General features: G+C 41.2%; 1 protein-coding gene across 3 annotated transcripts in view; it reads right to left on the bottom strand.

Annotated features, from left to right (window-relative positions):
- Window positions 1–565: 565 nt before the first annotated feature.
- The window catches only part of ush2a (Usher syndrome 2A (autosomal recessive, mild)), a 186,853-nt gene continuing 164,302 nt past the window's right edge, over window positions 566–23,116 (bottom strand). For 2 of the 3 annotated variants that reach the window (XM_054771236.1, XM_054771237.1), the window contains 20 exons: window positions 13,914–13,995; window positions 13,676–13,821; window positions 13,093–13,434; window positions 12,657–13,018; window positions 12,200–12,569; window positions 11,847–12,128; window positions 11,392–11,561; window positions 10,396–10,726; window positions 7,218–7,427; window positions 7,032–7,124; window positions 5,945–6,090; window positions 5,710–5,828; window positions 5,049–5,147; window positions 4,786–4,962; window positions 4,492–4,575; window positions 4,261–4,402; window positions 4,039–4,126; window positions 3,043–3,108; window positions 1,817–1,999; window positions 566–1,754 (listed from right to left, as the gene is read on the bottom strand). In XM_054771236.1, the coding sequence (XP_054627211.1) occupies window positions 1,668–1,754; window positions 1,817–1,999; window positions 3,043–3,108; window positions 4,039–4,126; window positions 4,261–4,402; window positions 4,492–4,575; window positions 4,786–4,962; window positions 5,049–5,147; window positions 5,710–5,828; window positions 5,945–6,090; window positions 7,032–7,124; window positions 7,218–7,427; window positions 10,396–10,726; window positions 11,392–11,561; window positions 11,847–12,128; window positions 12,200–12,569; window positions 12,657–13,018; window positions 13,093–13,434; window positions 13,676–13,821; window positions 13,914–13,995 (3,579 nt within the window). In that variant the 3' untranslated portion in view covers window positions 566–1,667. Of the gene's footprint in view, window positions 1,755–1,816; window positions 2,000–3,042; window positions 3,109–4,038; window positions 4,127–4,260; window positions 4,403–4,491; window positions 4,576–4,785; window positions 4,963–5,048; window positions 5,148–5,709; window positions 5,829–5,944; window positions 6,091–7,031; window positions 7,125–7,217; window positions 7,428–10,395; window positions 10,727–11,391; window positions 11,562–11,846; window positions 12,129–12,199; window positions 12,570–12,656; window positions 13,019–13,092; window positions 13,435–13,675; window positions 13,822–13,913; window positions 13,996–23,116 lie in introns of those variants that run through there. The other variant, XM_054771238.1, reaches the window with a different exon arrangement.

A 23,116-nucleotide genomic window follows, 5' to 3' on the forward strand; every position in this document is an offset into this window, starting at 1 on the left:
ACAAAATGTCACTGAGGTAAAAAAAAAAAAAAAAAGTCACATTTGGAGTCCGTGGACCAGAGACTCGGGGGATAGCTATAGCTACGTAGCTAGCTAGCTAGCTGCCGCCAGAGACACAGCGGAGCAGGTCAAAATGTGTAAACAAAGAAGGTTAAATAGTCAAACTTCAATCCGAGCCAAACGTGAGCGATCACACACGCTGGCATCGATAGGCTTAGGCTGTGACAAGCTGTCAACTGACTACACATGTCACAGACTGTTTTTCATTCTCACGCTAATAAGGGACACTTACTTTTATTTGGTCTCACATGCACGAGTAGATGAAAAATTCACTCGCAATGTCTCATATTTTTGTCGTGACATGCGACTGTGCAGTCGCAGTCTGGAGCCCTGATAAAATACATAAGAATATAAAACTCATGAACATAAATAAATAATATATTGTAGCAATAATGTAATAAAAAAAACAATCCTAATTAAAGTAGTAATTAGGCAAGGTTATTTAAAAAAGAAACACCATTCACTCAAACTCAATAAAACTCACATATTGAATGTATTGGCCATCGCTTATATTTGACTTACATTTAACATAGCATCATCTACAAGTAAATATGATTTTACAGCAAAAATAAATAATACTGCCAGCATACAAACAATCATAATACATTTTTATACAGAAAAAAACAATACAGAAATAAAACGGAGAGCGGCCTGGGTGCCAATTGTGGCCCGCAGCTTGTTTTTTATTGGCTTGCGCCATATTCTTAAAAATACAATTAAAGAAGAAAATAAAAAAAACAACAACAGCAAAAACTGTTAAAATGTTAATAGTGATAGCACTAACTAACTAAAACAAAGCTGACATGCAGGCTGATTTACTTCAAATGTATGTAACTTTTTAGCATGTCTACACTGGTTGGACTTAGCCTGTTTAAAACAATGAAAAACACCAAAATGGACTCATTTTGCTTTCTTTTTTTTTTTATGTGTGTGGCCCTAGGTGGGAAAAGTTTGGACACCCCTGAATCTACCTTGTTCGTCTCAAGAAACAATACATTAGCGCCGTTCTAAAAACCTAAGGACACTGCACATGATACAGATAAAAACTACATGAATAAGTCAAAGTGAGTATACATGAATAAGTCAAAGTGAGTACATGAATAAGTCAAGGTGAGTATGCAGTTTTGACCAGATGACCTTTTGATAACATACAGCATATGACACATACACTGTACAATACTCAGCAGCTACAGCAATAACCTTCCCACAAACGTTACATCACATCATGTCAGTAAAACGCCACATCAGTGATTCCCAGCCAAATTTAAGACACTCAGAAAAGAAGTTGGCATTTTTTTTATATCACGCTAACAAAGAGAAAGGCCATCCAGGAAGTCATGTTGCAGCTACAGGACGACATCCGTTTTTAAGTGTGTAAATGACGCGCAGAGACTTTTGGAAAGAAGAGGCGAATTGGAAATATTAAAGCTCCACGCAAACGAGACTGCTATTGTCTACCACCATGAAAATCCACGTGTAAACTGTGTACCTATCCCACACTCTTTCGGTGAACTTCACGACATGACACCAAAAGTGGTGGATCATATACTAAGATAATGTGCATTTTAACGGTGTGATACCTGTTTGGCCACTGCAGTCCATCCATCTTAAAGTTGTGTGTCAGTGAAGGTGGCGTGCTCCTTCTTCACACAGCTTAGAGCCTTGATAGCATCTGCAAAGTCTTCCTCCACATACTGAAAGAACAACAGCATTACTTCTGTCTGTCTGTATGCCTGTCTGTCTGTCTATAGCTTACCAGTCCAGGGTTGTCCCAGCAGCCTTCGTCCATCAGAGCCTTCCTGTCAATGAGCTGACTGAGGCTGTGGTGCAAGGAACGATGGGAGTAGGCTTGCGTCAGGTCACTTTGGCTGGGGACTCTCAGAACAGACATGGGGCTAAATGGAGAGCCACTGCCCACTATCTTGGTGTCGGAAAGGCCCTGAAATGCACATCTGACCTTAGATTGTGTTGTTATTACTATTATTATTTAAGTAATAGTTGTAACACAATGCAAAATTAAAAACCAACCACAGCATTAATAAACCATCTAATGCGATCCAATACATTATTTCTGCATGCTGTATATACAATTATATCAAATTCATAAAGCTACTGCTCATGTTCAGCCAGTTTATTGAGCTGCACGTGTGTGGTAGACTATTACAAACGGCTGTGACATCACGCAGGTGTACCCAATGAAATGCGTGTTTATGCAGGGGATGTACTCTGTACTTCTATACAGCCGCATAAGGAATTGCTCATTAAACTACATCCATCTTAGTAGGGCTGAAACTAATGATTATTTTCTTAGTCGATTCATCTGAAGCTTGGAGTTTTGATGAATCGTGTAATCGGTTAGGCCCTGGACGAATCCAATCAATATGGACCACACACAAACAGTTAGTGGTTTGGTCCACAATGTATCAGAAAAGAGACACAAATGGTCGATCATTGTTTTCCAACTTCAAAGATGATGTGTGTGAATATCTTGTTTTGCCAACACAAATACAATAGGTCTGCTTTCATGGATGACTAATTGTTGCAGCTCTACTTCTTAGCCACCATTGACATGATTGCATTTTTATGTCTTGCTTGAATCCAGCAGGGGGCGCTCTCCGGCAATACTATGGGGTGTCCTAATTTTTTCAGACTATTGTATTTGCTGCAGGTATTATACAAACCATGCATTATTAAGATGACGTTTTATAAGCTCATGTCTTACTTGCTGATGTGAGTACAAACCTTGAAGTCAAGTCTCCTTTATCAGTATGGGTTGCAGTTTCTTGTTCACAGTCACACACCAGACAAGCATGCACACGTACACAAATACAGCAAACATGCTCAGTCCACGGTACCTCAGTGTACACAGTGTAGCTTTTAAGCGTAACGTTGTTGATTTCAACACAGTCTGCTACTGTGTCAAACTGCAGGAAGGGGGAAACAATAACATTTAGAAGGGGGGCATGGTAGTGGGAATCTTACTGTGAGATGATCGGGATGAAGCACAGAGCCAGAATGATGTTTAGAACACAAGTCAGGACAAGGCCTCTGAGAGAGACACAGAGGAGAAGAAGGCAGTCACATGATGCAGAGAGGAGGAGAAGGATAGAGGAGAAGAATCAAATCAAGAAATTTGAATTACAGTGAAGTTCAAACATGAACTTCATTTATATTACACATTAATTAGGAGTAGTGGACAGCGAGGAAACAATACAAATATGTTAAAAATGCTGCTAAGGCGTGTGTAAATGTGATCACTGAAGGCGCACCATTTAGCTATTTCTCTGTAAGTAAGAACACTAATAAAATGAACATAAAAACATATTTTGTTTGGTATATCATTTTAAGTGTTTTATATATTTATTCAACCACGGAATTAAGTTACTAAGTGGTATTATTTAAAGATATTATTCCCGTTGTTTTCATTACAGAGATTTCTTTAGCTCCCTCTAGTGGTGTACAGGTTTCCAAACTGCACAAAGAAAACTAATTCAAACAAAAAAAATTCAAAAGCGAAAAAATTTAATGCCCGTCCATCCATCCATTCATTTCTTATCCTCACTAGGGTCGTGGGTATGCTGGAGCCTATCCCAGCTGACTTCGTGCGAGAGGCGGGGTACACACTGGACCGGTCGCCAGCCAATCGCAGGGCACATAAAAATTAAATGCAATTAATACAGTCTAAAAATTTACAAAATATATTATAACATATAAATTGTAAATAAATATATTTATGTAAATATAAAAACAAATGAAATGTAAATGAATTAGTAATTAGTAATACATTTAATAAATATAGTTTACATTTATATTATATATATATATATATATATATATATATATATATATATATATATATATATATATATATATATATATATAAAATATTAAGAATTGTTTCACATTCAAACATGAACTTCATTTATATTATTTATTCTAAATTTGCACATTTCATCCAACATGTACAGTAAATCTCACCGAGTATGTCTCGCCCCCAGCCTTCTTGCTCTTCTGAAGCATGACCAGTGGAGGGCGCTCTCTGGCTGATGTTTTCTTCCTCAGAGCTCTGGAAACCATGAAAAAAAAACATTTCCATCGTATTGTTCTACTTGGTAGGAAGTGTACTTACTAAAACAAATATTATAGACAATACTTTCATGCTGTACACTAGATTTAGCCCTTAGGATGCCATGAAAATACCTTTGCAGCAAGAGACCCAACATGATGGCCAACAGGAAGAGACCCAGCAGCGCCAACAGCAGAATGAACCACAGCTCGGTATAAACTGGTGCTGCTGACATGCTCACCCCCTCTTTGCTCATCTCGCCTGGATCAGTTGGACCTGCAGGTGCAACATCACATGGATTATAAGAGGTCCCAATTATACTTTTGTTCACAGATGGGTTTTTTTTAGATAAATGTAAATATTACCTAGGCCCGCAGCGGGGCTGTATCTGACAGCGGGAGTGGTGGCACTACCACTGTCTGTGGTACATGTTACCTGAAATGATAGTGCTAAGGAGGACAGAGGCAGAAACACATTTGACAATATTGGAAAAATAGAAGAAGACAGGAGAGAAAACAGTGATACAGTATAATATCACATTTGGTGCACTTCATGCAGAAATGTGTTCATGACAATGAAAGGATCTGATATGAAGTGTGTATCTCAGCGTGGTGAATGCTCATGCTTGTGTGTGCAGAATTATGAGTGTGTGCGCTCACTTTTCTGTGACTTGCGTACAACATGAAGGTAACTGTAGAAGCCACTATAGATCCTGAGCTTGCTCTCTGTAACAGTATACTCCTTCAAGTAGCCGTTTAGGGAGAAGGACCTGGTCCAGTCCAGCCATATGACCGTCAGGTTGCTGCCCACAGATACGGGTGAGACGTACTGTGGAGCTATGAGATGAGACACACATTTAGTTAAACGAAATGTGGACGTGAATGGAAGTAGTAAATTGAGGGAATGCAGGGATGGAGTTGACCTTCCGTGAGAGTTACAACAGCAGTCCAGTTGGAGGCGGTGCTGCCCATGTTGTTGAAGCAGGCCACTCTCAGCTCATAGGTGGAATAAGCCTGCAGACCTACACGTTGTTCACATTAAACACACAATGCTCAAGGTGGAATGCTCATCTATTTGTATTACACACATTGATTTCCTACAATCTTTTTGTCATGATTACACTAAATCATGGTCATTTTCTTCCTGAGGTCCAATACTAAAATTTAGCCTGAAAAATAAATACTCTTGTTTATTAATGTGGTTATAATACACAGTGGCCTCAAACTGCACTGGATCCTACTGAGAGATGTTTTTAATAATTTGCCAACCTCAAGTATCTCAATAGGGTAGCCAAAATATTAGAAACAGCTATCAGTGTGATGCAACGCAGCTGTATACCACTGCAAACTAGAACCACAATCATAAACATTGTTATGTGACAAAACTGCAGAACTGCGCAGGAAAAAAGCCTCTCAGTATGATGTAGTGCAATGCACCCTAACGGAGCATTATTATTATTGGATCTCATTAGAGGTGTAATTAATATGGGGACAGGCGAGTGTATAAACTGTGCAGAAGTCATGATATGATTTTTCGTATTGGGTAACTCCAACTATATTTTGTATGTCCTATTATAAAATAACCTGTCACATTGTAGCTCCGCCTTTTGCCGAAGAATTTAATTTCTGATGGTCCAGTAACACAAGGATGAAGCACAGGCTGCGGGGGCTGCGGGCAGGCTGTTCTGAGATGTAGCTCACAGCTGGACACAGGTGAGGTGGGGGAAAAGGAGACAGTGAGATGACATCATTGATGAAAGTTGAGTGCAAACACTTTACCTTTGTTTAAATGTGCACATTTACGTTTTATTCCCCTCACCTCTCGATGATTCCATTGGGCTCCAGAGGGTCCATCCACGCCAGCTGGGCCGAGCGAGAGGTTAGCATGATGGCACGAGGAGGCGTCTGGCGTGATGGTGGGGCAGCCAGGGTGTGCAGCACGACGAGTGGTCCCTGGCTACAACACTGTCATACATTTACTTGAATATGGTGCTTGAACTGAATGGCAATTATTGCCAATATCTGTATGTATATCTACATATATATAAGCTGTCGATGCTGTTTTATACAGTAGTTTCTCTTCTATACAACACACATATACAGTATATACACAGGATAAACTATACACAGCAGTTTTTCCCATGCATTTATTTATTTGTGCCGACTTACCATGAATAAATAATTTTTTTTTTTTTTTTTAGATGGCACTACTTGGCACAAACACATTATAATGGGACTGTCTGTGTAGCTGCCATTACCACTCCGTACAGTAGATGGCATCGTAAATCTGGTTCTTGACACACCACATACACACATAACAGAAGTAACTAGGTCGTGCATTACAACCTATCTGGTCATCAATATAGTGAGTCATACAGGAAAGTCAGAGGCACATCAGCTTGCTTCAGCAAGGTGCTCTTTAATTTGCAAGCGATAGCCAACAACTAGTTTGACAACACAGTGCAAACAGATAGACAGTCATCAAACAGAACGACCAATAAATAAAAAGGACAGCTAACAAGCAGCAAAAATGAACTATAATTCTAGGTGGGTAACAACCACTAAGTGCTAACAAAAAGAACTTAACTTGAACTGTTATTTACAAAGTGCCCCAGGGCATGCTGGGTACATCAGCCTCAGCTGACCTTGACGCTACAATTTCATGAGATATTAACTGTACAATGACGTACATATCAGAGTCTGAGTTTTTGAAACTCTCCACTCTGGCTGGAGTTTTGCGTCACGGCAAATTATGTAAATTATACGATGAGGTCCTCCAGCCCCATTTAGATTGTGCAAGTGTACCTAATGTCATGGCCAGCGGGATGTTTGGCTATAGTTAAGAAGAGTTAAAGGATATCTGGGTATGTGTTTTAAAGGCCTACTCCCTGGTTGCATGTTATTACCTGATAACAGGTGCAGGCCTCCACTCCAACCCTGTACTGTGTGTAAGGCTGTAAACCATGAAGTGTCTGCTGATGGGATGTGCCCTCTGAGAGCTACCAAAAAGCAGTACAGAGTTTGTGTTAATTCCACTTTTGGGGTTTCACACTACTAGGAAAGTAAAAGTAGAGGAGTGATAGTTTCTTTACCAGAGTGACATCATCGTTGCGGTCAAGATAGAAGATGCGGTAAAGGCTGACAATGCCATTGGGCCGGGCCGGAGACTGCATTTCCACCACCGCTGTGGTTGCGGAGACGCGTAGGAAAGTGGGCGGAGCGACACCTTCAGGTGGGGAAGGTCCAGTTGTCCCGCTAACCCACTGGCTAGGAGAGCGGCCGGCTGAGTTCACTGCCCACAGCTGATAGTCATGATTGGACATGCAGAACATATACGTAGTATTAGGATTTCAGACGCATGTTATCAGCTCTTAATGAAAGTGTCTCTTCATTAGCGGGCCAACAACAGGATATAAGTCAATTTATTGGATCATCCATCAAAACTAGCATCAGGCATGAGAGCGAAACCTTTTCACCATGCAAAGCAACACTAACATATCTGCATGACAATTACTTTTCACCTTCATCAAGGAGTTACTCACACAGTAATCTTATTTGTGTGCTTGTGGTGGCTGTAATTAAAGGGTGTACACAGCGCAGGGTCACACAGGGTGTACATTTGCATGTGTAAGTCATCTGTAGCCTGTCACAAGTAGTCCACCGGGCAGATGGATGGGTCTGAGCTGTGTGTGTGCTGTTTGCAGGCCCAAAATGGTGAGGTGTATGCATGCGTGTGCATCATGTTAAGAGTTGAATTAACCTCAATAATAGTCAATTAGGATGTGATCAATCAGAGTGATTGATCTAAGTGACAGCACATATGGACTGAGAAGGTGGAATAGAAGATGGAGAGACTGAGAATGAGGAGGGCAGGAGGAAGAATGGACAAATACAAAGGCGGAGCACTAGGAGAAGCTGCACGTGTAGAATTACGTGCTATAGATAAGATATCGGTGCTGAAACTTATTGTCAAAGCAAAGTAACTGAATAAATTGGTATCCCTATATTTCACTGTAGCATAACATCTCAACCTCCCCAAATTAATAATTCTAATAAATTGCTAAATGCATACACTTCCAACAAAACAAAAATATAAGACAAACAAATACACTGTAAATAAATAAAAAAGTAGTACCTTCTTTATAAAGCGGCAACAGCAGCATTACTACAACAATAAAAACATGTTAACTTTTGTCTAAATATATACGCTTCAAATCACAGACAACAGCAATCCACAAATGCACTAAAAGTGACTGTAGTTGTTACACAAAGGTAGATAATATAATTGCAGACAGGCATTAACCTTGGAATCTGAAATAAACTCAAAATGAGGCACGTTTGGCTATGAAAGCCCAGTCGGGACGTCATATAATAAAAAGGTTATAAAATATAAACTGGGATCTCGAGTGTCGTGTGAGTCTGCTCCCAGTTTTTCCACAAAGAAGTCAACCTCGCCATGAAAATGTCTGCTTCTTTTTAAAAGGGGATGACATAAGCTGATGTGATGTCCATTACTGAGGCCCTCATTTGACTCATTCAGTTGACAATGCGCTTTTTTCTAATACTCCAACTACTACTACTACTGCTGCTGCTGCTAACAATAAGAAAATGTAATCACTGTTTTTTTAAAAATGATTATCATGTGAACTTTAAGCTGTGTACAAACATGACTGCGTATACTGTCTTTGTCATTGCATTATGCTCACATTAATGTCCATAATTTAGGATTTGGTGCTACCAAATGACTTCACAGTACTTTTCCTGGATGTTAAAGTGACTGAGCATGTACTTTTTGTAAAACTGTCATCACATAAAAGCACACTTAAATTCTTTGCCCAGCAACAATAATGCTCTGCACAAGACAGCAGAACAGTCAAAAAGTGATAAAAGTTTATGTCACATAGACGTAAGAAAGAGAAAAAGTTGCAAAGCTGAGATCACCTTCACCTTGATCCATTTTTCATACTTAAATCATTCACACACTGCTTTCACTGCTCTCTTCTTCTCTCCTCCTATTGGGCCGCCATTTGGCTTGTTAGACACAAAATAAAAATACACCACGTTTGCAGCCATAGCAACAAACGACTTCAGGAAACTTCCTGGGTGAAATTGAGTGTTTCTATTGGACCATTGGACCCCGGACGCTGTGGAGGTGCTCTGATAGGCCGACAGAACCACTTGGCGGGTGCATCTACTTGGGGTGAAGGGGCTAAGTTGTGTGAAAGTGTGCAGTAATTAAAAGCAGGCATAAAGCTGTCAATAGGAGCTTATGACCCAGTGTAATTACCCTAATATGATTTCTCTCTCTGGCTGAGCTAAACTGAGCTGATGTATCGTCCTTGTGTATGCCTGAAACACCAAGACAGAGACAGTAAGAGCCTGTAAACACAGCAGAACAAGATGAATACTGCAACACGCAGGAAAGTAGATTAAACTTGCCATTTACTTTTCATTTGTGATAGAAATTATAGCTGAGTGAGTGACAATGAAGAAGTGACAAAGTGATTTATAGAACCTGATGCTGTGACTTACACGTGTCACTCACGTGGTGCATCCTTGTCAGTCCATGTGATCATGAAAAACACAAACATGGAAACATGCTCTGCATTCCCCCCCACTGGAAAATCCCCAGGGGACATGTAGCGGTCACCATTAAAAGGTCTTTCCAATACAAGCGCTGTTACCAAGGGGACTAACGGCTAATTCGATTGGCTGGCTGGTAATCAGGAAGTGGGGTGCTCTGAGTGCGCCGTGATTAATGTCGCCGTTGCCCGCCCGTCATCTCCCAAAGCTCCTCCCTTCCCTCCTTCCTCCTGTCATAAATTAGGACCCTCGTAAATAAAAACGGCACCACAATCAGGCAAACTCAATCAATTACACAGGTTCTCTGGCCTCGGCTCATATGTCTGACAGGCAGGGATGCTAATGTTATTGTTGCTTCCAAAGGGCTCGCCTGTCAATTAACGTATCAACACAACAGGACGAATATGGAGCCTTCTATTTACCACCTGTCTGATTACTTGGCTCCAGCATTAGTGTGTGGATGACTCTATCAGGAGATTTGTGTGGGAGTATGTGATTAGACTTCAGTTTGAAGTCACTGAGGAAACAATGTTAGATCCATCTCAAAAATTAAGTTCACATATCAGGAACACTTTACTGTGACAAATTAAACCTTAAGGATGCAGGTATTATTTTTTTGTAGTATTATTATTCAACAAGAGCGCACAAAATAATACAGAAACAAAATACACAAAATATATACGATGCCTGGTACTGATATGCAGTAAAAGGCAGGAGTCCCTCATCCTTGCAACTTGTGGATGAGTTACTGTACACAAGTGCTGCTGCATCACTTCTGTGGGTATCAACTGTGCGCTCCAGCCTGCGGTACACCTCATAATGCAGCTTCCTCCCATTTGGTTGAGCCGGAGGGGACCAGGTTAGCAGGAAGGTTGTCTTGTGGCCTGTGTAGGTATCTGGATGCAGATCCAACAGTGGTGCCGCCTGTCCAGCAGGGGGAGCCTCAAGCGTGAGGATGGATGACCAGTCGCTGGAGGAGCAACCTAGCACAGTGCAAGCCTCCAACCTCACCTCATACCTGCACATAGTTTTAAATGGAGTGATCACTGATCATCGTCCATCATCACATGTGTGATGACACAGCTGCATGGTGATATGCATAAGTGCTCAAAAGATACATGACTATTCTATCATTAAACCGTTTTATGCAGTTATTATGTACTGTATACCTTCTCAATCTCACAAGAGGTGTAGCACAAATTCTGCCTCTCCAAGGTTAAAAATGCTCAGTTTTCATGAACACTGTCAGCCATTTTTATGTTTATTATTGGGGTTTTCTGCTGTTTGTCAAAGTAGGTTATGTTTTACAACTTTTAAAGTAACTAAAACATCAGAAACAGCTTTCAATATGATACAGTACAATACATTAGATATATTTTTAAGTTTGGGTAGCTGGTAGAAACACATTTTGTGGGTCTTCACACGAAAAAGTTAGAAGATTGTGCTGGTGGGCCTAATGTTGTGGTTGGTGAATGTGTATTGCAACATTAAAGACAAAACAATTACAAGGAAAACAGAAATAAAATTCAACTAAACTAATACTAATTAACAATAATTCAGCAGCTGTCTGACAAAGACATATATAATGTGGCAATCCAGCTCTTTCATTTTGTTTTTCTATTTTTATTTGTTTTTGAAAATGTAAATATAAAGTTAAAAAAAGAAGTAAAAGTTGATAAGAACCTGTGGTATGGAGCAAGCCCCTTTAGAGTGGTGCGTTTCTCTGAGAAGACACTGTCCTCTGGAGTGTACACAGTGCTGCTTACACTGAGCTGGACGGGATCTCGGTGATATACTGTGTAACTAATAATGTCTCCATTAGGACGGGCGGGAATGTTCCACTCCACTTTCACCTAGACGGGACATTGACAACACCAGTTAAGTTTCTAAGAATGACCTTTAAACCTAAAAGGATACACTGCTGCTAATTAGACCCAATACGAGAACATCTACAAATATGTTAATTAGAAACATATTGTCACGCTAAAAGTATCTTTATAGTGGTAGAATTTGGAATATACCTGTACACTAGTGTAGATCTCATTAGATTGTTAGGTGTACCATTAGGTGTACCTCCATAACACTGTGGCTGGTGAGTGTATATCTTAATGTAGTGTTTACTTCTACACAAGTCCAACCTGACTAGGTCCCAGAGGTGACAACACGGGGAGACCAACACCGGAAGGAGCCGCTGGGTGAGTCTTTGCCGTGGCTGAGGCGCTGCTCGCTGCCCCTTTACTGTTGTTGGCCCAGACAAAGTAGCTGTACTCCACACTCGGCAGAAGAGTGAAGTCGTGGTAGTGTGTCTCGGGGCCCACATAGATTACTTTGCCATCTCTGCTGAGTTCATATGCTGTGATGATGCCATTAGGGTTCTGTGGTGGTCGCCAGCTAACTTCTACTGACTCTGGACCAGTGACCTGGAGCAAATATGTAATTGACAAGTTAATTGTTGGCCTAAGTGCTGACTTAACATGCTAACATACAGTACCTTCAGAGTGGGAACAGGCATATCCATAGGAGGAGCCTCCTCTGTTGCAGTGGATGTTGCTGCGCTGGCAGTGCATCCACCACTGGTGCAAGCTAACAGCACTAGCTGGTAGGACGTGTGAGGATTCAGGTGTGGCAGCACTGTCTCCAGGTCTGTCCCACGATAAGCCTCTTGGTTGTTCACTTTTAGAACATATTCAGTTACCTCCCCATTCTGGGTCACTGGTTTAGTCCAGGAAACATTCATACTGTTGGATGTGATGGAGTCCACAGTGGGAACCTCTACAGTGGCAGGGGGAGCCTCTAAGGTGGTAATGTTAGTGTGAGGGCTTGTGATGCATCCCTCAGATGTGCATGCTGTGATTGAATAGCTGTAGGAAACATAAAAATAATCATTTCTATTCATATATACAGTATATTTATTTATATTGATGTTATTGTGTGAAAGTAGGCCTCACCTATAGCTAGAAAAAGGAAGGAGATCCTTGTCAGTATAGTTGAGGACTGTTGGGTCAAAACTAAACGAGAAGCTCACATTGTTTCTCTGGATCCTGTATGACTGGAGCAACCCATTGGGTTCTAAAGGAGGAGTCCAGGATACCAACACTTCACTAGGTTGATCCTGAAGGTGACTCACTGTTGGCGGGGCAAGGCCAAGAGGTGAGGCTTGTTTGGTTGTCACTGTTAACCAGGGGCTGTGGGTGTGGCCAGCAGGGTTATGGGAACGTATGGAGAAGTCATACTGAGTCCAGGGGCGCAATCCGGTCACCGTGTAGAAGAAAGTTGCATTTGTTTGTGGAGATGATTGTCTGAACAGCACCTGTTTGTGACAGTATTGTAGGTTCAGTAACAGAAATTGTAAGTAAAACAAAGAACAACAGAACTTTCACAAACTTTTTCTCTTGCAGCATCTTCCTCATTGCTTCTTCCCCTCCCCATCTGATCCTGACTTCTTCCCAGTAAGTAGTACTCGCCAACGGGCCCATTTGGCTGAGCAGGGCGTCCCCAGGTAAGCAACACATGGTCTGAACCAATGGAAAGAGGTGTGGGAGAAGGCTGCAAATCAGGTGGAGCCGCATCAGTGGTGACACGATGAGGTGGACTCCTTGTGCATCCTGCTGATGTGCAAGCTTCAAGAGTTAGAGTGTATGTGGTCCATGGGTCCAAGCGTCGGAACAGGAAATGACGTGACAGACCACTAAACTCCAGGTTTTCCTCGCTGTACAAATTATACATCTGATAAAGAAGGAGAACAGGAAAGCATTTGTGTCAAAAGGGATGTTGAGGCTGTTGAGGCTTGAGGCTTCGATTATTAACCAACAGCTGTATGTACCCAAATCACAGAATAGTGGAAAATGACTGGAATGAGGTTACACAGGGTAATACATCTCCTCAACTTTGGTCCAATTCAAGTGGGTGTTCAGCTGCTTTAACTTGCATTGTTTTATGGTACAGGTTCTGTTATTACTGTGTATACCGTGATGGCTCCATTTGGAGAACTTGGTGGATCCCAGCTGAGCAGTAAGGACCTGCCCTGCTCTTTCTGCTCCACACTGAAGTTAGCCAGTCCAGCAGGAGAAGCCTCTGTGGTCCTTATGCCCACCCATGGACTGGAGACACTGCCTGCACGGATGAAAAAAACCAAAGAATTTTAGAGTCTATGAAGTGAATTTAGAATTTTGTATTAATTATAAAGGCACTGCTTGTAATCAAACCTGCTTCGTTTATGGCTTCCACTAGTAGACTGTATTCACTGTAGGGCTCAAGGCCAAAGACTGTTGCTTCTCGGACTGAACCCTGAGAAAGTTGAAGGTTAGAATTAAGAAAATGGAAACAGAAAATCATCTAACTAAATAGGGTGGAATACATGGAGTAGCAGGCCATGCCAGTCGCAAAACTGCAAATTAGTCACACAAAATATATACAGTATATGTTTTAGAAAAACAACGGGGAAACACTGAAACAATGACAAGCTAAAATAATGTAAAATGGGATTTTTTGTATCAACATTACAACGGAGAAGAAGTGGCAGCTACAGACTGGCACACAGCCGTCCCTTAAGGCTGTGTTTAAAGCCTGCAGAGTGTTTATGTTACACATGCAGATTCATTCCGAGCACAATACACATACACACACTTCTCTCATACAAACAGAGAGACAGTGTGCCTGCCAGTAGCTTCAGGCAGTGGGACAGGGACCAAAAAAGCTGGCACTCACTGGGACAGTGTGCGTAGTGTGTATGCAACATCATTTACTAATTGATAAGAGACACACTGTTGTTTGAAAAGGGATGACATGGTTGTCAGGGATGGAGGGTGTCTTGCATTTTTTAAATTAAGATGTGAGCTTGTCTCTATGAACATTTATGAGAACAAATTGGACTGTTTTATTTGTCTTTAGTGGAGTCTGCATTTTTTTAATTCTCGTAGAAGTAAACATATGTAAAGAGATTAGCGGGTGGGGATCCAAATGGCTCAAATTCAAACCGGAATCAAAGGAAAAAGCCAGACAAATCAGCGTGGCATGGCACCAAGGATGAACTGCCTGAACAATAAGCCAAATGCATGTCTTGACTGTGTACATGTCTGCAAGCCAACGTGTTTGTCATACACAGTAAAATAGGATTAATAAGTCCCTGGACACCTAGACAAGCTAAATCCTCCTGCAAATCACACAAGTTTGCAGTGAAGAGCGGGAGGGAGGGACAAGACTAGAAATAAATACACCAAGTATATAAGTAATGATAGGGCAGAGAATTAAGGGGGAGTGATGCAAGAAAGGTAAAAGGTGAGTAGGTACATAACAGATGAAGCAGATAAAAAGAGGACTGACATAAGGAGGAAGGGAGGGAGACATTGAAAGATTGAGCTGATCAGAGGTGAGAAAAAAGAGAGATAGATGTTGCAAATGGGAGAGACGGATTAAGTGAGCGCGAATGAGAGATCTCTCTACCTTAAAAGCCAGTGAAATATGTGAGGCATGTGGCCTATAAAGCGCTTAACATATGCACATTGTCAATAGCAGCATCTGGCACTGGCAGCTTTTATAGGAGCGCCGAGACTCTGCTACACGCCTCTAGATGGCAATACATTCAAACACTTTATCGCTGGAACGCACCACATTAACAGCCCCCTCGCTGCACACACACGTGCACGCACACAAGCGCTATGAAAATGAGCACATCAGCCTAACTGCTCACACACACAGGCTGTAATCAAACGCTCAAGCATGGAAGCACTCTACTATTACATTCTATTAACAGCCCCCTTAATAACACTTTCTTCCTAATACACACGGAAAAAAGAAACTAACAAGATGAGGCAACACAGTTATAGCACCAGAACAAACTGATGACACACTAATCTCTGCTGTGAAGGACAACACAAAGGTGGTCCCATCTGATCCTAAATTGCAGAACCTCATGTACGCAATACTGTGGAACCTCTAAGTTCAAAACCTTCCGAAGTCAAAGATCATTGAGCATCTCACGTAACTGTTTTGGCTCTTTCTTTGGCTTTTGAATTGCTTTTGTGATGCCGCCACATAAGGGCACCAATGATGGCAAAGCATATGATTACAACCATAAAACCATTAATGTAACTTATTATGCATAGGAATGTGGTAAGTGTGTCTCTGTCCTGGTTGCTCAGTACAATATGGCTAAAGTGACAACCATAATAAAAGAAGAATGTAATGTACCAACACAGGGCCTTTGGCATCTCCCCTTCAGCACACATCCCCGCTAATTAGGAACCCAACACTGAATCGTGATGGTATCTTATGCAAATTAGCCTCACAGTTGGTTGTTGCACACATCTCTGTCCAGGCTGCTCAGCACAATATGGCTGAAGCAGCAATAACGTGACATTAACAACAAAAAAAAGAAAGAACATCGTTCCTCACTTACTCTACAAGTTCATCACCACATTTTAACAATAGTTAACTTCTTTATGCACTTGTATGCCAGTTAAGCATGTTAAAATGTTTACAAAATTACAGTTAAAAAAGCTTTAATGATGGTTTTGATGATAGACCCCATAACAGATTATTTATATTATATTCCATGGGAAAAAGTGTTTCGAAATATGAACAAATCAAAGATTAAACATGTGCATAAAGTTTTTATTTTGTTTTGTCTGATCTGCAAATGCATCACACTTGCAGTAATTGTTGCAAAAAAAAAAATGCAGGGCAACATGAAGAAAATGGGACTGGCTTCCTTTTGAGACATGAAAAGTTCAAGTTAACCTAAACTCAATCTGCATGGGCACATGTATGTGCGAATGATCACGTCCCTCAGTTAATCATGACAAAAGCAGGGGAAAGGAAAGGGAGTGAGAGACCTGCAGAGGAACAGCGGAAGTGGAGAAAGTGTAAACAAGGTTAAATGCATGACATTGATGGAGAATGACAAGACGTTTATTGTGTCTTCTGTTTGGTGCATAAGCCACAGCGGGGCCTCAAGTGCAACCCATACAGGAGGGTCAAGGGTCCTTCTAAATGTGGGTGTGCATGTACAGCCAAACATCTGCATGCATCTTGTTTTTGTATTAGTTTCCAGAAGAGTGTACAAGTGCATATCTCTGTGTGTGCATGATATTCAGGTGGAGAGGCATGGTGCAGCCGGGGGGAACAGTGTGTGATACTAATTAAGAGTAACCATGTGTATTTGTCAAAAGAATTATGCTGATTATCTCACAAAGGCCCCAGCACTGGGCCCTGCAGAGACATGGGGACAGAGCAGCATTAGCATATGGCCTCAACTCACACATGTACTTCTTTGTCTCTCTCTCACACACATGCACAGGTAGCAGGAAAGTGAGTGATCATACATGAGAGAACCGTGTCCAGTAACTGGTGTGCCTCAGGTTTGTCTATCTCCACATGCCACCTCTGCCCTCCCTGCTCCCTTATATTAAGTCCCGGAGCGATAACAAAGCACCATGCTGGCCTGCCTCTTCTTGTGTGCTGTGTGGTGAAACATGCTATGATCATATTCTATTCAAGCAAAGTTCACTGCAGTTCAAGTCACTTCCGTCCTGCAGTCGTGTCTATTAGTGCAAGCTGTGGCCTGAGCGGTGCTGAGAGAGCTCTAATTGTTTTTGGAGCTTTCTGAGGTGAGCCAGAGCACCACACGCTGCTCTTTCGTGCCCCATGCCAAGCTGGCAAGCCTTCTTCATTTGTGTGTGCACGCGTGTGTGTGCGTGTGTGTGTATGTTTATTTGCCTAATTCATTGCTGCCGGAACAATTGTCCTGTGCCTGTTTGCAAAATGCCCTGCGTGGGTGTCCCTGCTAGTCAGTGTGCGTTAGACAAACCCTGACACACAGACGTTCATGCGACACACACACACACACACACACACATACAACACACACACCGCTGGACCCAAAGAGTGCCATTAGGCATGTGTTGTGTGGGTGGCCAGCACAGAAGTAGAGAGGGACTGCAGGGGTCTGGAAGAGGCACGGCCACTTCACACCGACAGCCATGATTAGCTTTGGCGGCTCCCAACCTCGGGAACAAAATATTTAGTGCGTACATTCTCATGTGACTGTGGCAGTTGTTTATGACATGCAGCTAAAGACCAGTCTGTTGAGAAAAGAAGGATGGCATGATTCTAGCCACAAAGTAACATACCTCATCTTTTTAATTTGAATGATTGTGCAATGTGAAGGTGAGTCATGCCATACTCTTTAAAAGTTAATGTGAATAATTCTATACAACTATGTTGTTTCCTAATTTGTAACTATGCTTTTGAAATTTAGACTTTTTTTTTTGACTTCTTTAGACAGTTTTTTTGTGTTAATATAGTATGTCAAAATGAAAATGTAACTGAAAAATACCACAAAATAAGGTAAGATGCAGTGAATGCAGCGGAACAGTGAAGATACAGTTTTTAAGATGAAATATAAAACAATTACAGTGGTGTATTGCATATTTGTCACACTTAAATGTTTCAGATCATCATATTTAAATATTAGTCAATGACAACACAACTGAACACAAAATGCAGTTTTTAAATTAAACTTATTATTATTAAGGGAGAAAAAAATCCAAACCTACATGGCCCTGTGTGAAAAAAACCTAACAACTGGTTGGGCCACCCTTAGCAGCAACAACTACAATCAAGCGTTTGCAATAACTTGCAATGGGTCTTTTACAGCACTGTGGAGGAATTTTGGCCCACTCATCTTTGCAGAATTACTGCCATTCAGCCACAATGTACGGTTTTTCAGCGTGAACCGCCTTTTTAAGGTTGTGCCACAGCATCTCAATAGGATTCAGGCCGGGACTTTGACTTCACCACTGTTCCATGTTTTTGCCATTTGTGGATCATGGCTGTCATTGTGGTCCGTTCGAGTTCCAAAGCTTTAGAAACGATTTTATAACCTTTTCTACTAGAACTCAGGTGTAATAAACCAGTTATGTTTTAACACTTTTTTGTGTGATTCACCCTTTTTTTATTTTCTCTTGTCTCGTGTTTTAAGGAAGCAGCTGACTGGCCCCGCCTTCTCTACAGCATACAAATGTGTGCAGGTGGGCTTTGCTCTCTCTCTGCTCTGCTCGTGCTCATCGCTCCAGGGTCATACAGCTGCTTCTTGCAGGCTGCTGGCGTGATGCTGAGCAGTCGCCTGGGTTTCTTTCTTGTTAACTTACTATACGGGTCCTATACTCCCTTCTAACTACTGTCTAATATCACTCATCAGTGTTGATCTTAAAATCATCTGCAAAGCATTGGCTTGGAGGCTGGAAATAATCATCACATATATCATACATCCGGACCAAACACTATTTATAAAAGGCAGCCACTTGGCTAACAACACGCACAGCATAACTAATAGAGTAACATAATTGATAACATAACAGACTAGTTTGCTGCCGTACGCACAAATGACAAGGGCAGGGTGGCGAGGCTTTAATTCTTTCAACAATAGCAAGCTAGCACACTCACGTTAACAGCAGGCTGCTATTTATACACAAAACTGTGCCATGAACATTAAATGAAACAAATACAACTTACGGGAGTCCACGCAGGTCTGACTTGTTCCTGGGTCTTCTGTTGTGACGGCTTCCAGGGTTTCGGTGGAGTTTATTTAACCCACCAGCAAGCTGACATGCTGGTCTGGCCCAAAACTTTGTTGAGCTCCTCAAAATAAGGCATCACTCTCCTCCGACCACTGCCACTCCTGCCTGCGTCTTTCTTTTGGTCTCTGTAGTTCTTCTTTAATTTCTTAAGTTTGTTATTTATTTGTTTGAAAGACCGACCAAAACCCACAGAAGCCATCTCGCCTCTGATGCATTCCAACTATTAGCTGGGTTCTTTCTTGTCGGCCTTTCAAATTTATACCGGACTTCTTCGGATGTCCAAATGGACAAGAGGCAGCAAGTTTCCTCTGGTCTATGTTTTCGGAGCGTTTTACATTGTTAGTTTGCAATGTAATGTAATAAAGATGAAGGTAATTCGCAGACTTTTTTTTTTTTTTAAGGTACCCCGCCCACATTATGAAAACAATTCGCCCACTCAGCCCAGCAAGCTTTTGGAGCCAGAAGTGAACAAAAAAAACACAGCTTCAGTTCGAACCAATTGTGGAACCATGACAATGGAATAGCAAAGCTCCAAGAACCAGATCCACAAAAAGCTCTGAACCAGGCACAGTGGAAAAGGGGTACCAGAGAGGCGCTACGCAAGGCTGCTCCCTCTCACCATACTTTTTTACAACATCTATTGAGCCATTAGCGGCAGCCTTCCGACAAAGAAAAACATTGATGGAATACAAATGATAAATATACAACATGAAATAAAATTTTCCACAGATGATGCATTACTCTTTCTCCAAAATTCACAAACTTCTCTCTCTTCAACAGTTACAGTAATAAACACATTCTCATCTCTATCAGATTATTCCATATCAACTGTGTGATTCAAAACTCAATTTTCCTGCAGTCAAACACTATTAAATATCAACATTTCCTCCAGGCTGTCAGACTTGATATGTCTGAATTACACTCCAATACACAAAACAATAGAAGATGATCTTACTCAGTGGAATCACGTGCCGTTGTCACTCATTGGTAAGGGAGCAACAAATGCTGAGCAACAAATGCTGATTTTGCCAAAGATCAACGACCTCTTCTCGATGATCCTAGTTAAACCCCCTAGCACCTGGTGACTAATTTATTTCTAAAGTGTAATGGAAAAATAAACCATCACGTATAAGCTTGAAGCTTTACAACCTCAAAATACTTAGAAGTACCTAACTTCCTCCATTATTAAGCGGCTACAATACATCTTAAAACGGCTTAATCCAAACCCATCTGACAAACTGTGAAAGGATATCGAACAATCATGTTGCAAGGAAATTAATACTGCAGACCTACCCTTTATTAGCGCCAAAATAAAAAAAAAAAAAAACACCACTTCTGGAAAAATAATGTCAACATGTCTCTGTTAGCCTGATGGGAATTTCTGAAAATAACAAGGCCTTCTCTCATCCCAGGCCAACTTACACCCATCTAGAACAATCCTAACATCCTGCAAAACAAAAAAATGCTAAATTTCTCCTTCTGGTCACGGAACAGCATTAGTCACATAGAACATATCACTCAAAATAAGCAGCTCATCCCTTTTCAGGTACTGACAACACAATATGGAATTTGCCAAAATAATTTATTTGAAAACGAACAAATGAAATTCTCAAATTGTGCCAGTTTTACAAAAAGACCTCTGGACTCGCCACTTTCTCCAACAGTAAGCAAGTTCTTTCTCATAACACATCCATTGATGCTCACTGAGATCAGTATTTTCCTTGAAATTCTTGGTTAATTTCACATTGTACGACTGCATGTGCATTTGATTTTTAGGAGGTTCTAATGTATTTCACTGCATTTCTAATCAAGGGTTCTAAAAACGGAGTAGGCTACAACAGACATTAATTAATGCCAGTATTGATGAAGTGGAGTCTACAGCATATAAACAATGATCAAATGACAGCTTTCTCCAAATGCACTTTCCTAAAGATAAATGACACAACTGACTGAAGGAGAAAACTGTCGTAGATGACAGTTATAAACACATTGGAAAGCTTTAAAGGAATTTGTTGAGCATTGCACTCTGCAGAACTTTGTGAATGCAGAGCAATGATTTGTGAAAGTGTGAGGATTACACCCAAATGCCCTATAGCTTTGACAGTTGACCCCAGCTACCTCAAACATCTTTCGACATTGATACATATAGGAAAATAATATCTACACATTTAAAATGGTCAGTAAAGAATTGCACCCAGCACGCACAAACTACACAGTTGACCTTAGGTCTCAGCTACATCAAACATCCTGGATCAATAGAATTCATTGGTTGTTGATTGTGACTGTGAGAGAGTGTTGACCATAAACCCCTATGGACACAGCTGTTGGAGGCTAAATCATACACAGCCTTATACTATGCAATGATAATGTAATACCATCATAAACTCAGTTTTTTTAAAGAGTTTATCCATGTCTATCACCCCTTCATAAGACAAACAAACCAATTCCTTACATGTAAATCTGATCAATCCTGTATGCAGACCACAAAACCGAAGAGTGCCTCCATGCCTGCATCAGACAAGGACGACTCCTCCACGCCCGACTATGCTCAAAAATAGCAGCCACTTTAGAAAAAACAAACACACACAGACTCTCATGTATTCACTCTCACACTCAACATTTCTTTGAAGTGATGACCATCCTATCGCTGCTGCAGGACTCAACGGCCATTAGGACAAGTGGAGGGGCAGCACGCTTGGATGGCGGAGCCTTTTCACACTAGACACAAAATAATACACAACCTGTCATTACTGGGAGATAGGAAGAAAGTCTAAAAACTCACTTGAGAAATTATCGCTTGCAAGAGTGTGAGGGAGATGGAAGGGGAGAAAGACGTAAACACTGTTATTTGGCACTGAGGTATAGAAAACCCAGATGTAGCGCAGTACAGCATTTTAGAGGGAGGAGTTGTGAAAACATGAGAAAATGGAGATTCTAGGAAGGAGGAGAGCGAACATGGCAGTCTGATTATTTGACTGTTTATGCAAAATGTTGAGAGCCCTCCAATCAGAGATGGAGACCTCTAACGAAGAGGTATGATAGGCTGGAGGGCCTAATGAACTCTGCAACCAACTCCTCTTATCCCGCCTTCCGCTCTTCACCTGGCTTCTTTTCCCAATATCCTCATCATCATTCTACCCTCTTGCGTTGCTACCTATTCCCTTCACTCCTTTGTGTCCCTGGCTTATTAAAAAAAAGCAAGGGCAAAGCCTGGCCATTCTTGTTCTTGGAGCTAGCCTTGATCCCTGCATGCTTCTGTGGCTCAGAAATGTAAAGGTAGCAGCAGAGACTTAGAGGGTTAAATGCAACATGTGAATGAAAGGCAACTGTGTTTCTCTGATGTTGTTGAAAATGTTTCACTCTTGTTCTGTTCTGTGTAGTGGAGATTTCTGGAAATTGAACTCATATGTGGGTGGGGAGTAGCATCGGTTTTTAAATTCAGTTTTACACATGAAGAAGTAATTACAGCCATATAGTATACAGCGTTGTACTTCTGAATATGTGGGGCAATATGTGGGCCGTTCCACTACAGTCCTATCGGTGGCCTGCCATACAAAGCAAGCTTTTTTTCACCACTGGATCTGGTGGGTCACAACCCTACCTAACTCCAATGTACAGTTAGTGGCCTGCAAATAAATGAAAGTATAAATAAAATAAATTCCTCAACTGGAATCTGCACCAAAAGTTAATACGCCTTTTTTGACTCCATGTGCAAGCCCCCTACTAGGCTTTGTTGAAATCTCTAATGTAGTTGCTGAGTAAGCTGGCTAACAAAGCAAGTAGCCAACACATTTTGTGAAATAGTAATTTTTACCCCTTTTGTTTCCATT

This window comes from Dunckerocampus dactyliophorus, chromosome 3, assembly GCF_027744805.1.
Source record: "Dunckerocampus dactyliophorus isolate RoL2022-P2 chromosome 3, RoL_Ddac_1.1, whole genome shotgun sequence".
Taxonomy (NCBI): domain Eukaryota; kingdom Metazoa; phylum Chordata; class Actinopteri; order Syngnathiformes; family Syngnathidae; genus Dunckerocampus; species Dunckerocampus dactyliophorus.